At 41.4% G+C, this 16,025-nt stretch overlaps 1 protein-coding gene across 1 annotated transcript in view; it reads left to right on the forward strand.

Moving 5' to 3' along the window:
• Nucleotides 1-16,025, forward strand: part of LOC308335328 (transmembrane protease serine 9-like) — a gene marked incomplete at both ends in the record, with an annotated part of 44,474 nt that overhangs the window by 25,847 nt on the left and 2,602 nt on the right. Inside the window, 9 exons of the mRNA XM_080792346.1 lie at nt 1,099-1,238; nt 1,759-2,164; nt 3,839-3,901; nt 4,009-4,017; nt 8,898-9,060; nt 10,369-10,640; nt 13,925-14,064; nt 14,582-14,822; nt 15,373-15,430. Of these exons, the coding sequence (XP_080648472.1) occupies nt 1,099-1,238; nt 1,759-2,164; nt 3,839-3,901; nt 4,009-4,017; nt 8,898-9,060; nt 10,369-10,640; nt 13,925-14,064; nt 14,582-14,822; nt 15,373-15,430 (1,492 nt within the window). The remainder of the gene's footprint in view (nt 1-1,098; nt 1,239-1,758; nt 2,165-3,838; nt 3,902-4,008; nt 4,018-8,897; nt 9,061-10,368; nt 10,641-13,924; nt 14,065-14,581; nt 14,823-15,372; nt 15,431-16,025) is intronic.

Below are 16,025 nucleotides of genomic sequence, written 5' to 3' on the forward strand. Positions count from 1 at the left end.
AAAAACTGAATCCATTCTCTTTGGATCAAATAGTAATCTCAGCAAGGCAGATGGCTTCTTGGTTACAGTGGGTGACAATATTATCACACGAAAAGATGAAATGACTTACCTAGGTTCCATCCTGGAGGCTAATCTTTCCGGTGATAAAATGGCCACAGCAACGTAATCAAAAAAGTCAACCAAAGAACAAGATTATTTTACAGGATCTCCTCACTGGTCAACAAAAACACCTTGAAGGCCCTAACAGGAGCCCTCGTACAAGGGCTCTTTGACTATGCATGCACCTCTTGGTACCACAGCACCTCAAAGGCCCTTAAAACAAGGCTCCAGACATCCCAAAACAAACTGGTCAGGCTCCTACTTGGCCTCACCCCCCGAACCCACCTCACCCCTGCCCACTTTGACAGGCTGGAATGGCTTAGGGTCGATGACAGAGTACAGCATCTTGCTGGGTCTGTTCCACAAGATTCAATACACCACCAAGATACCAATGTACCTGTCTAAATACTTCCTTAATGTTAACCAAGTCCACACCCACAACACCAGAGGGAGTGCAACAAACTATGTGCAACCCAGATTCGACACAAACAAGGGACTAAATTATTTTAGCTCCTATGCCACCAAAATTTAGTTACTAGTTACTTTGTGGACTTGACTGAAATGGGACATTCTGTACAATGATTACTTTTAATTTTGGTACTTTACGGTACATTTTGATGCCAATACTTTTGTACTTTTGCTCAAATACATTTTGAATTCTGAATTACTCTTACTTGTAACAGACTAAGGCCTGACTCACACGTGCACAACAGATTGATGTATGCTTGTTGTATGAGACTTATTGACTGATGCAAGCTCACAATGCATTTCCAATGGGAGTCACATGGTTTGACACAACATTTGTGTTGTATGAGGGGGTGGGGGGCAGTCGAAACACAAATGTTGTGTCAAACCATGTGACTTCCATTGGAAATGCATTGGGGCAAGATGTATCACACCCTTTGTATACATCTAGCATGCATCAATGTTGTATGCTAGATCTAAAGGTGTGAGTCGGGCCTAAGACAAATGAGTCGCTTTTCGTCTCTTCCAATATAGTTCCACTGGCCTCTCCCCAGAACCTTCAGGAAGTCGATGTGCCGGTCGTGGGGAACCAGCAGTGTACATGCAGCTACCATGGCCTCACAGACAACATGCTTTGTGCAGGCCTCAATGAAGGAGGAAAGGACTCCTGTCAGGTGACAGATCATACCTTTTCTCTGTCCATCATATCCTTCTATCCAGTTTTGTAGTGCTACTTTTAGAAGTGGGGGGACGTGGCACCCCATTGTATCTGCAAAGATGTTTCATTTAATCATAACGCCCCATAAGACACGTGCGCACACAAATGCACGCGCATTTGCGTGCACAACACACGCAGACACTCACTATAAATATAAAACATGCAGACAGACGTCTATAGCCTGTTTAGAAACCGGGTTTACCATGCTTAATCGTATCCATAAAAGTAAATAAAAGTAAAAAAACATATCTTTGCCCTAAAATAATTTTAGGCGTGAGAGAAGTGGGGGGTACGTATGATGTTTTATTTTATTTTTTTGTGAAAAGTCATGATGAAATATTATATTACCTCAAGTTGCCATGTATTTGGTGTACTTGCGTTTAGTGATGGTATGACAAAAAGGATGTTTAGTGTTCTCGGACAGGGGTTCTCAACGTTTTTTGCTCAACGATATCATGAATCTCTCATTTCCTCAGGGAGACTCTGGCGGGCCGATGGTGAGCCGCATGATGAGCAACGGCACGCCACCCCGCTGGGTCCAGTCCGGGGTGGTGAGCTTCGGCTTGGGCTGCGCCCTGCCCAACATCCCGGGAGTCTACGCCCGCGTGTCGCGCTACCAGGACTGGATCAGCATGTACGTCACCTCTGACCCGCCAGGCTTCGTCAGGTTCATGTCCGACGGCATGGACACCGACGTGGGTTTCCAGTGTCCTACACAACCACCCATGACCACATACCCACCATGGCCACCCATGACCACCCATGACCCTGAACCATCCCCGGGGCCAGCCACCACATACCCACCGTGGCCACCCATGACCACCTATGGCCCCGTATACCCACCGGGGTGGACCACGCGCCCACCACCACCCATTAAACCGTGTGAGAGTCTCTTTTGTGGCGGCCCAAACACCGTCCATTTGACGTACTTCACGTATGTCTTAACTCTCGCACTGATGCTCTACAGCGTGGCTGGTTTTGCATAAGGGCTTTTCAAGGCACCAAGTTGCATAAGTTAAGGGGAAACCTCTCTTTACATTGCTTATTTTATTGTGTGGATTTGGTTGTTTAAAGGGACACTTCACCCTTTTTGCAAAAAAAAATATGTTAATAACGTTTTGAAGCTTTAGATCACTTTCCTGGGGGTATTAATGTGTGTAATATGTGGTTTTAGATATTTTAGATTGTAGCAGTGAGCCTGTTGTCTCTGATGTCATGGACACTGGTCTCACTACCTTCCTGGACTACAATTCCCATAATTCTTTGGTGCACTGCTCCTCCTTGTGGATAGGGGGGAGAGCTGTCTCACTGAGACAACATGTAGTCCAGGAAGGAAGTGAGCCCAGTGTCCATGACATCAGAGACAACAGGCTCACTGCTACAATCTAAAATATCTAAAACCACATATTACACACATAAAGACCCCCAGGAAAGTGTTCTAAAGCTCCTAAACGTCATTAACATATATGTTTTTGCAAAAAGGGTGAAGTGTCCCTTTAAAGCCCCATTGTGCGATACATAGCCTATAGATTAGATAGATAGATAGATAGATAGATAGATAGATAGATAGATAGATAGATAACTTTATTGGATTGGCAGTTTAAAAAAAAAAATCTATTTAGAAAACATCAACATGGACTATACACAAAAAAGCAAAAGCTTGTTTCCATTGTGGTCCACCATGTAACATAAAACCTGCCACAGGCTCAAAACGGTCTCAAACTCAACATAAAAACAAGCACGTTGACAATCCAATGTGTCTATTAAATATTGCACAATGTGGCTTTAACATATAAGGGATTGTTCACTCTAGCCCTGGGGGTCAAAAGTATGTTGCTTAGATTCTAATTGCAACTACCGGTACTGTAATTTTGTATCTTATGAAGATATGTTGAATGCTAAATCTATTGCTAAAACTATTAAAGTTTTACTTTTATTCCAATGTCCATTTGCAAACTTTGTCTGTCTCTTTGTCTGTCTCTTGAATCTCTGCAATCGCACAGAAATAAATCAACAGTAATTACAATATTGATATCAGGTTAGAGCCACTAATGAGGAAAATGTAGGCATGGTGATTTGGTGTAATATGTGAAAGAGGGGACCGGGGACCCCTAGGGTCCTTGAGGGGGTTCCAGGGGGTCCCCAGCAAATGTGTTAACACATCATCAGAATCGGATTAACCATGGTAATCCTATTTAATTCTTACTAGGCCTACTTAAAAATGGCTGATCTGTAGATTTTTTAAACATTTAGAAATGGTTTAACACAAATCTTCTCTCCTGGGGGTCCCTGGCACATCGTTTCAGGTGGAGGGTCCCCGGCCATATAGCGGTCCCTGACATGAAAAGGTTTGAGATTGAACAATAATTAAATTTGTGGTCAAATTTGACTGAGGGACTGCCATTGGATTTTTTTTTTTTGTCATATGAAAGCAGGGAATCATAACTTCAAATTGACATATTGGTTGCATTTATTTCATATTTACATACGATTTCAGCTCGTATCATGAATGCACTCACGTTCTCCCCTCTCATTCTGGTCTCTCTCCCCATGCAGCTTCCATAGTGACAGTAATACGTCTCGTCAATGATGCTGTTGACAGCATTAATGAAAGTGAAGGTATACATACTGCGAAAACAAACCACCCAAAACACAATTCAAAGGAATTGCCTTTGGCACGCACTGCTCTCTCCGTCTCTTTTGTTCTTTTGTTCTCTTCTGTGCAGCCTTTACCCGTATGCAATCATACGTGTCAAGTGACACCAGATCTGCTTCTTCCATTGAAATCTTTCAATGGATTAAGAACATTTCCTTATAATGGTGACTCAACCAGGCAATCCGGTATAGCTTCCCTTGAGATTCTACCTCCCTTTTCTGTGGAAGTTCTTGACGTCTGACTTCCCAGTAAGTTCTGACAACATCGACACGTCATCATATGTCATTTACTGCATTGTTTCTCACCTTGTGGTCAATACAATAAATTAAAATACAAATCTTCACTTTCCTACATTACTAAATGCATGGTCAGGGACCACATGCAATACCTTCACGGACCACCAGTGGTCCACGGACCACCTGTTGAAAACCCATGGATTAGTCAATTATGTATCATTAATTACGGTTGGGGTAAAGATTTGGGGAGTCTTAAATGAGTAGTTCACACCAAAAATGACTTATTTTCAATTTCACACCCTATGAAGCCTTCATGGAGAATTTCTTTGATCATTCCTGAGCCAATAAATTCATTAATTTCAGCTAATTATTGGCTCAGGAATTTGACAAAAACAAACCAAAAAACCTCAGTGAATTCACGGCTTCATGGGCGGGTGTGTAATTGATAAAAGTATATATATTTTTTAGTTTAGAGCACCTGTGACGTAAAAGGTTTGCCAGCCAAGTCTATGGACTTAATGTGTTTGACACACACACACACGCACACGCACACGCACACGCACACACACACACACACACACACACACACACACACACACACACACACACACACACACACACATAGTAGTGCTTTCTTGCAGTAGTGGGGATGCTTTTCCAGAAAGACTGACACTGGAATAAGGTTGGTGAGGGGTGCGGCACCCCTTAATCCGTTCGTTTTATAAAACGACCGGAATAAGGTTGGTGAGGGGTGCGTTATAACGCACCCCTCACCAACCTTAATCCGGTCGTTTTACAATACCTCAATTGTATTATGAACGGCCCCGCCCAACAGTACAGTATTTTTATTTTTTTATCCCGTGATTTTGTAACCCATTTTCCACCCGTGTATCAATTATTTAATGTGGCTCTACACATAGCCTCCACCAACCTAGTCCCCATATATGGGGGACAAGGGGAGAGCAACGGACTTGAACTCTTGCTTCCTTCATGCCTGAGTGTCCAAGTTGCTCCTTTACACCTGACAGGGGGGAGTTTCCCTGGTTGGACGTAGTGCGTGGAAGGAACCAGTTCCTTTCCCCTCCATCAGGCGCCCCGGCTGGCTAGGGGGAGGCATTCAAGTTTTTTAACCTGGGCATTTCCCAGAATATAAATTTCAAGTGTTTCTTGTTCCTTCTTCCTTGTATTATTATTTTGACGTTGCTCCTCTGGTTACATTTGGTAATGTGACATATGGCTGAAAAAAGGCTGAGAGACACTTTTTGTTCATAGCACACACCCAATTTTGCTTTGCTTTAATGCACAGTGAATCAATTTAGAAAAAGAATGCCTGCTAAATACAAATATTCACTTTCCTACCTTACTACCTTCACACGGACATAGACGTAGTACATTATATAGTAGTACATTTTCACAGTACAGATATATGATACTTCTATGAGTATAAGCACAGTGTTCCAGTTACAATTTTGATTGTTGATCAGCATCCTTCTCTCCCGTTTACTAAAGAACTGGAGAGTGCGCAAGAGGCGTATTCATCCAGACATAATATACTAAATTATAAATCACTGATTACATTATAACACTAATATTACCGTAATCTGACATATTGTGTGGAGGTGTGGGGAAACACCTATAGAAGCAACCTACAGCCTCTAATTATAATGCAAAAAAGAGCATTAAGAATAGTTCATAAGGTAGGCTATTATAATCCTACAAATGAACTGTTCTTAAGGTCCTCTACACTGAAGTTCTTAGATTGAGTTGAATTTAAATCGGGACAAATTATGTACAAAGTAAGGAATAAACTACTTCCTGTCAATATTTTACAATTGTTCACGGATAGGGAGGGACGCCACCAGTTAAGATGGGACCTAAACTTCCAACAACCCTGTGTTAATACCACCCGGAAGAGCATGTGTATTTCTGTCTGTGGGGTGAAAATATGGAATGGCCTGACCGAGGAGTTGAAACACAGCAGACACATCTCTCGATTCAAGATACAATTTAAGCATATCCTTTTGGCTAAATATAGCGTATCGTAGAATGATTTGTATATATATATAGTATATAATATAATATGTGGTATGTAATATATAGTATATATAATATAATATGATATAACATATTTGACCTATGAGGATGAGGATGATGATGATTATGGTAATTAATTTATAGGGTTCCTGGTGGATCTCTATGGTGACACAGGGGTGGGTGGAGTATCGTGTTGGTTCTCGCCAATTGGTTGTGAATCTTCTCGAAGGTGGTATTAAATTGTTTGGATTGTTTATTGTAATCTTTTATGTTGATGTTTGTAGGATAGGCCTTTATAAGCTTTCAGCTTCAGCCTATTCCCTTTGATCCCCTCCAGTTCCTTTTTTTGTTATGTAACCGTGTGTTAACAAATAAGCTGTTTTGTAACTGTGAAGATGATCAAATAAACTAAACTAAACTAAACTAAACATATAATGCCTGTCTCAGGACGGCCACCTAGCTGCCAGTATACAGTGGATAACTTCCCAGTCTTGCTGGGTAAGTTGGGTAACTATATAGCCAACTACTTTAACCCTGACATCCCAATTGTGGGCATGTCATTATAGGCTAAGAAGAAAGATGAAACCAGTGGCATGTTAAAAATGTCAGGTGCCACGTACTTTATGGGAGGAGTTGAGGACATATCAAAAGCTATTTAACGACGCTGATGTGATCAGACAAGTGAAACCGAGAGAAAATGGCCCTCCACAAACTGCTGTACGGGATATCTCTGATACTCATCCTACAGTTCAAAGGTGAGAAAAGATCTGTTTATTGTTTAGTTTGCATTATGCTACAATAGATTTTTCTTCTTTTCTTTTGGGTACATATTTTTATATAGCCTAAGTGAAGCAAGATATAATTATTCTGCTACATCCCTCCACTATTGGTGGGATGTGCATACATAAGCTTTAATCTTCTGCCTATTCCGATTCGATCGTGTTTAAAAAAAAATGTTTACTAAAAAACTGGAGAGATTCGTAAACGCAAGTACTGAACAAATTACTGATCAGAATATTGCCTAGAGAGAACAGGATTTTTTAAGCCATTTCTTTCAGCCAGTTTAGCGCGTGGAAGGAATACGTTATTCCAACAGGGTTCGCCTCTTTCCCCTTATTCTATCAGAATTTTAAGAAATTTAAGAAATAATTAAGAATTCGGTGGCATTTCACATTGCAAAAGAGCAATTTTTGCAAAATGTAAAAAAATATATAAAAAATTACAAGGAATTTATTTGGATAATGGTAATGTGGATATTGTAAACGTTGTCACTATTAATCCCAAAGGACTTCATTTGGAATAAAGTCTGCGGTTTTATATGGCGGGCTGTGGCAATAATAATAATAATAAAAAAAAAGATAACGAAAAATAACTATAATAGTTCATTTTTTGGAACGATGAACTTTAGTTCAAAAATTTTAATGATGAACTATGAACTAGTTAATAAAAAAAAAATTGAACTGTGAACTGAACTAGTTCCTAAAAAAAAAAGAACTTTCCCACCACTTATGCTGCGTTCACACTTCACAGCTGGCAGATGCAAAAGATACAAAGATGCCCGAGTGAACGCAGCATGACATAATTGTATGCTGCACGGAAATGCTCCATGATATTAATCTGTGCTGTGTACTGATGAGACTTCCTTACGAATGTCTTTCTTTGCTTTGAATTTCAGGTTGTTACTCTGCACAACAACCGTCTGCGTCTGGTAAGCATCCAGGTTTATCTGCACCGTTTGTCTTTCATTTCAGGCTGTTACTCACAACAGGCATCAAAATATGTGTCTGGCAAGCATCCAGGATTAGCAGCACTGTTTAAGTTTAAGCTCATTCAATTTCTCACTTTAAGACATCTAAAATAACTGCTTATTTTTCTAAAGAGCTCAGAGTATGCTCATCATCTCTTGTCAGGCAAGCATCTCCATATTTCCATATATTAGTTATAGTTTATCGCATGACAGTGTTGTGCAAAAGAAGAACACGTCACAAAAGGCATTTTTTTTCCTGGAAAGTAACCAGGGGTCATCAACTTGCCCATACACGGACAAATGTGTCTGTGCGGGGCAAAGACTTGTCGTGGCATATTTTAGATTTTCTTTTTTGCACACATTATATTTTCTGAGGTGGGTGGGTCTTTCAGTACCTCCATGATGCTCAGTGACATCATAGAACGTAGGTTTGTTTCCCTGCCCACATCCCTGTTTTTTATTTTCTACAGGCAGGTGTTTAGCAAAGTCTAACGTAGGGATGAATTGATGAAAAATCATGAAATATGGAGATGTGTTTCTGCTTGACAGTAATGATACAGTATGCACGCATGGTAAGATACAAGAAAGATATCAAGTATATAGTATTTATTTATGCAGCAATGTACTTTCAAATAGAATATGTTAGACTCGTACAACAATCTTATATGACTAACTTGCAATACTTGCTGTGCTCTGTTTTATCAAGTGTAGAGGAGGATTTAAGTGGTATTGAATTGGTACCGAATTTGCAGCTCAACAAACGCTAATTAATCCTAGTATGTGATGGAGGACAATTTCACCATACATTTAAATCTTCTCTCTGTATGATTATTATGAGCGATTACATCGCAATAAACAATAACGATTATGGTCCCATCCCAAACTAGTAGAAGTAATAATAATCGTCATCTTCAGTACATATGAGTGTGTTGTTTTGTTAAGTGTGCGGCCAGGCTCCCATGAACCAGAAGATCGTCGGAGGGCAGACCGCGCCGCCTGGCAGCTGGCCATGGCAGGTCAGCATACAGTCTTCCTACGGTCATTTCTGCGGAGGTTCCCTCATCAACAGTGAATGGGTGCTGTCCGCTGCTCACTGCTTCCAAAAGTGAGACATCATTTAATTAATTTACATGATTAATAATAAATCCTTGTTTTTTGCACGTCATTAAAGTAGAAAGGTCAATTTTTTTTTTTAATTGCTGATTTACAAGCTCACGAGGCATTGCGATGTGACGTGTTATCAAAATATTTTAGTTAAATTAATCGCAAATTTATAGAATAATCCCTAATAAAAAAAATCGATAGTTGAATCCCTAGTCCACATAACTATCAGTGTTCATATAAGGGTTGTGTGCGTTTTGCATGTGTGTGTGTGAAATCATCATCATACCAGGAAGTGGCAAAGAAACTACTTTCTGGCCTCGACAGCCCATACATCCAAACAGAAAAGTAATATAGACCAATTAATTGTTTACAAACATTGGGACTGGGCGCACGGGTGACTGTTTCATGTAATCAATTCCCAACAGATCTCCGAACCTGTTGTTTTGGGGAGCGCTGGTTTCAGTCCATTCAACCTCCTCTTGTGAGTTAATTGGCTAGTGAGGTGCACCCTAGGAGACATTTATACTTCAAAGCCCAACAGTATTGCACACAGAGAACAGCTGATATACAAGCTCACATCGCATCGCAGATGCGACTGTTGTGAGCGTAAGAGGTCTGCGTGCGCGACACCATTGCGGAACGAAGCATACATTATACTTGATGGGCTGCAGGTGCGCGTGCAGCCGTGCACAAATAGGCTCTGCTGCCGTTCCTCCCGTTCTTATGACAGCGACTGGAGGTGTGGTTTTGAGGACAAATGTTTTGAATTGCTATTATTGTTCAAACACAACAGAAACCAGGGATTGTATATTTCAAGGGCGAGAGATCACAATAAAAATCCAGTTAGTGCCGTTAGAACTTTTCCATTGCATCTTATGAGAGGTGGTGTTCTTCTGCTGCCGTGATGCGCGCGCATGCTGTTGCTTATCAGTGTGACGTCGTCTGTTAAAGGTATATTCAGTGATTTCACTCAAAAAACCTTAGGTTTCGTTTTTGGCTGTGGGACCTAAGCCTTTGTCCAATCAGGATAGAGAGTCAAAAACTAAACCTAAGGTTTTTTGACCCCCAGGGATTAACTGGGGACAGGGAGGAACTCCTTATATGGTCAGCACACTCTATAGTAGAGAGGATTATCACAACAAAACAAAAAAATAAGTGATATTTGAATTAAGTGAAATCACTGAATATACCTTTAAGGCGTCTATAGTAATATCTACGCCTATAATAAACTCAATTTACCACTCACTTTATGTATGTGCATACCTCATGTAATTCATTGTTACCCCCTCCTCCACACACTCTCTTGCAGCCCTGATCCCAATAACAACTATATCATCTTCTTGGGCCGCCAGTCCCAGGAGTCGATGAACCCCAATGAGGTGAACCGCACGGTGGTGCAGATCATCAACCATCCTCAGTACGGCCAGATGTCGAATGACAACGACATGGCTCTGCTGAGGCTCTCCCACCCCGTCACCTTCACGCCGTACATCCGCCCGGTCTGTCTGGCGGCGACGAACAGCACCTTCTACAGTGGAACTATGAGCTGGGTGACTGGCTGGGGGACGGAAGGTAGTGGTGGTGAGTAATAAGGCGGGTGCATGCATGTGTTTGGTCCAACGCACTAACAGTCCGACAGGCATTAGTCCCAAACACATTAGTCCGACAGACACCCTACCCAAAACCAGAAACCTAATCCTAACCTCACAGGAAAGCCACGGGTGAGTTTTAACCGGCAGCTCCATGTCAGGACTCGGGAGCCACGGGTGAGTCTTAACCAGCAAAGCATAATATGCATACGAACATAAAAACCCAACGAAACAAGCTAAGAAATATTGTTACTGCCATGACCAAATCAGCTAAAATAAACTTTATCAATGATAAAGCTGAGGAAAACGAAAACAGTCCTCGGGAGCTCTGGAAGCTACTCAACAACCAACTAGGCTGCGGTCAGAAACTGAAAACCAGGTTTTCAAACATAAACATCAAATCGAACGACACTCTCATCACTGACAAGCTTGATGTGGCCAACTACTTGAACGTCTTCTTTACAAACATAGCAACAACGCTGGTTAACAAACTGCCCTCCCACTCTGGGCTCTTTGGTGTAGAGCACATTAAAACCTTCAACAGAAACCATAGGTGTTTGTAAAGACGTTTTTAAACAACTGATGAGACTCGGCCATCTCTATAGCTCCAATCATCACCCACATAGTAAACCTCTCCATCAAAGCAATTGGTTTTGATAGCACATCAGTGAGCTGGATGCAATCCTACCTGGAGGGGAGAGAACAGATGGTTGAGGTGAACGGAACACTGGCCCCCCCTCCCAGTGAGCTGTGGTGTTCCACAAGGAAGCATACGGCCTTTACTGTTCCTAATACATGTAAACGACATGACATCAGCTTGTGACTGCAATTTGTTTCTGTTCGCAGATGACTCAGCACTGCTAGTCTCGGACAGGAACAAACTGCAAGTTGAAAAGGCCCTCGGCTCTGAACTCGGTAGAATCTGCACCTGGCTCGCTGATACACTATCTTTACACCTGGGAAAAACTGATTCCATTCCCTTTGGATCAAATAGTAATCTCAGCAAGGCAGATGGCTTCTTGGTTAGAGTGGGTGACAATATTATCACACGAAAAGATGAAATTACCTACCTAGGTTCCATCCTGGAGGCTAATCTTTCCGGTGATAAAATGGCCACCGCAACCTAATCAAAAAAGTCAACCAAAGAACCTCACTGGTCAACAAAAACACCTTGAAGACCCTAACAGGAACCCTCGTAAAAGGGTTCATTGACTATGCATGCACCTCTTGTGTAGTTGATTGTAAGTGATTGTGACATTGGTTGAAGGGAAGCAGAGACCCCCCCCCCCGTCCGCTAATGTGGTTGTGGTTTGCCCCATCTGGGCCGTCTGACTGACGTAAGCCTTGAGGTCAGGAGGAGATCCAGTTCTACCAGTTCTACCTTATCAAACCAAAACCGGTTACGGTAGCTTCGATAGTTTGTGACATCTTGATGAGACATCCTAGAGACAGTCTTAGACCTTGCATAGTTGTGATGTCATGCATGATTCTCATGCATGGAAAAGGAAAGATGGAAACAGTGGAAACAGAAAACAATGGAAACAGAAAGATAAGAGTCAAAACCATCATGTACATGTACGTACATGATGGGTGATTAGATATCGATAAAAAGAGCATGCCAGGATTTAAAGGAATGCACCGTCACACCTAGTTCCATGCAAGGGCTACTAACTTTGATCAGAGGTGAACAAGCAGATGGAGGTTCTGGGTCTTTGCTGTTTTTCTCAAAGCCTGTATCTGCCTAAGCTTAAGAAAAATTACACCCGTGTGAACTGAGTGGTTTTAGCTATTTCTGAATTGGAATCCTGAAAATTAACGTTATTTAATTTCAAATACATTTATATGTTCTCATGTTAACTTTATGAACGTAAATGCAAATACATTGGACATAAGAAAAGACACTAGTCTTTTCTTATGTCTTATGTCTTATGTCTTCTTATGTCTTATGTGCCCCCTTTGTGGTTGTGGCCCCAAGCGACCGCTTATATTGCTTATGCCTAGAACCGGCCCTGTATGCAACAACATATTATGTTGTCGGACTGTTGCATGTTCGACTATGTTAGAACAGACCTTGAAGTCCGTGGTGGAAAGGAAAGTAACTAAGTACATTTGCTTAAATAATATACTTACTGTAAGTATAATTTTGAGGTATTTGTAGTTTACTTAGTATTTCCAATACTTTTACTTCTAGGATCCAAATATTGTACTTTTACTCCACTGCATGTATTTGAAAGCTTTAGTTACTAGTTACTTTGTGGACTTCGACCATTTGGAAACGGCCAATCTATAAGCTCACACTGCCTCGCGATGCGACGCATTGTGAGCTTGTAGATCTGCTATTTTCAAATGATCTTTGAAAGCTTGAAATGGGACATTCTGTACAATGATTACTTTAAATGTTGGTACTTTAAGGTACATTTTGATGCAAATACTTTTGTACTTTTGCTCAAGTACATTTTGAATTCTGAATTACTCTTACTTGTAACAGACTAAGGCCTGACTCACACGTGCACAACAGATTGATGTATGCAGCTTGTTGTATGAGACTTATAGAGCACCGAAGTCCTGACGTAACTCGCTCATCCCGACGATTCCCCTGGTTCGCGGAAGTAATTTCTCTATGGAGAATAACATGGGGTGAATATCGTCTACTATAAGCGTTGTGGTCCAAAAATAAACAAGCTGTCTCGGCGTTATTGTTAGGGAAGTGTCTCTGTATCGTTTGCAACAATCAGTCACTCATATATGATACAGTCTGCTTCTAGCGAAAATCTAACTAATTCAGCAGCAGTAACATTAGCGTTTTCTCTCAGTCAGTTGATTCTTCATATCCATATGAGTGAAGCGGCCGGGGTGACATGTTTATTTTTCAAACACAGTTGTTATATGAGGCGATCTAAAATCGCCTCAATGGGGATTTCAATGCAACTAAACAAATACATGAACCTGGGGACTGACGCCCTCTACTGAAAGTGACGTCAGACTTCGGTGCTCTATTGACTGATGCAAGCTCACAATGCATTTCCAATGGGAGTCACATGGTTTGACACAACATTTGTGTTGTATGAGGGGGTGGGGGGCAGTCGAAACACAGCCGAAAGCCGTACAACACAAATGTTGTGTCAAACCATGTGACTTCCATTGGAAATACATAATTGGGGCAAGATGTATCACACCCTTTGTATACATCTAGCATGCATCAATGTTGTATGCTAGATCGAAAGGTGTGAGTCGGGCCTAAGACAAATGAGTCCCTTTTCCTCTCTTCCATTATAGTTCCACTGGCCTCTCCCCAGAACCTTCAGGAAGTCGATGTGCCGGTCGTGGGGAACCAGCAGTGTACATGCAGCTACCATGGCCTCACAGACAACATGCTTTGTGCTGGCCTCAATGAAGGAGGAAAGGACTCCTGTCAGGTGACAGATCATACCTTTTCTCTGTCCATCATATCCTTCTATCCAGTGTTGTAGTGCTACTTTTAGAAGTGGGGGGACGTGGCACCCCATTGTATCTGCAAAGATGTTTCATTTAATCATAACGCCCCATAAGACACGTGCGCACACAAATGCACGCGCATTTGCGTGCACAACACTCACTATAAAACATGCAGACAGACGTCTATAGCCTGTTTAGAAACTGGGTTTACCATGCTTAATCGTATCCATAAAAGTAAATAAAAGTAAAAAAACATATCTTTGCCCTAAAATAATTTTAGGCGTGAGAGAAGTGGGGGGTACGTATGATGTTTTATTTAATGTTTTTGTGAAAAGTCATGATGAAATATTATATTACCTCAAGTTGCCATGTATTTGGTGTATATGTGTTTAGTGATGGTATGACAAAAAGGATGTTTAGTGTTCTCGGGCAGGGGTTCTCAACGTTTTTTGCTGGGGACTTATTATAAACGATATCATGAATCTCTCATTTCCTCAGGGAGACTCTGGCGGGCCGATGGTGAGCCGCATGATGAGCAACAGCACGCCACCCCGCTGGGTCCAGTCCGGGGTGGTGAGCTTCGGCCAGGGCTGCGCCCTGCCATACACCCCGGGAGTCTACGCCCGCGTGTCGCGCTACCAGGACTGGATCAGCATGCACGTCACCTCTGACCCGCCAGGCTTCGTTAGGTTCATGTCCGACGGCATGGACACCGACGTGGGCTTCCAGTGTTCTAACTGTTAGTTAATTCATTTAACAATTATCAATGTAATTAATTCTGGCCAGGGAAGAACTGAGCACTGGGCATGGGACATTATTTTATATACATGTTTAATGAATATTAACTTTCTATTAGGGAAGAAAGTTTAAAATTCCTAATCTTGTCAGTGCTTTTGAATTGCATTGAGGATTTTCTTTTCATCTTAAAATATATTTCCATTTCCCCAACACCAGGCAGTGGGAAGAAAAATGATTCAAGCTGTAGAAAACTACATTAAGTAGTCAAATATGTATTTATAACTAGCTACTTATCTTTTCAAAAGCTGTTATAAAATATTGCTCTTACCCTATCATTACATTAGAAGACACATTAGCTTAACCACATGGGCTGGAAACTGCAGTCTTCCCCCTCAATAATTACTACTGGAAATTATGTATAATTATGTCATTTTGTTCAAATCTACTTCATTACTTCATCTACTTTCAAGCTTCATGTGGAGGGAATGTGACAGGATCTTCTGGGTTAATTCTTTCTCCAAACTACCCCTATCCCTACCCGAACAACAAAGATTGTGACTGGCTCATTGCTGTCCACTCTGACTATGTCATCTCATTAGCTTTCATCAGGTAAGTAACTTTTTTTGTTATGTTCTTTATCTTTGTCTGGATGGCAAAGCAAATCGCCTGGCATGACTCACTGCTAAAGCACTGTGGTGCATGCTATGCAAAAAATATATAATAATATCCTATTAGTCTATGGTATTGGTTACTCACCAAAATTATTAGGTTTTTACTAGTTTTAAGTTTACACTTTATTACTTCTACTACTACAGTAATATTATGTATTTTTGCCTCTTACTCCCTGTTCTACCCAATTTTAGTAGTAAAGTAATACATAGTTTTAGTCAATACATTTCTCCCCACACACATTGAGTCACTGCTGTATCCTTCGTCCGGCTCCTCCCAACACTCCCTGCTCACAGGTACAGGTAAAGGTACAGCCCCAGTACGGAGTACGGTGACAAATATCATCCTCCCAGCCTGGCTTCCCTCAAAGCCAGATGCACCGCAGTTGATTCAAAGCCCTAGACTCTGCGGTGGTGGGCAGGCACTTTACCACTGCGCCACCCGAGCGCCCCTTTATTACTTTATATACAATCTTGGAATCCATCTGCAAAAAAGTAAAATTAAAAATGACTCTGCCTCCTTATTAATTTATTAT

The sequence above is a fragment of the Protomyctophum bolini genome, assembly GCF_963924005.1.
Source record: "Protomyctophum bolini genome assembly, chromosome: 20".
Classification (NCBI taxonomy): Eukaryota; Metazoa; Chordata; class Actinopteri; order Myctophiformes; family Myctophidae; genus Protomyctophum; species Protomyctophum bolini.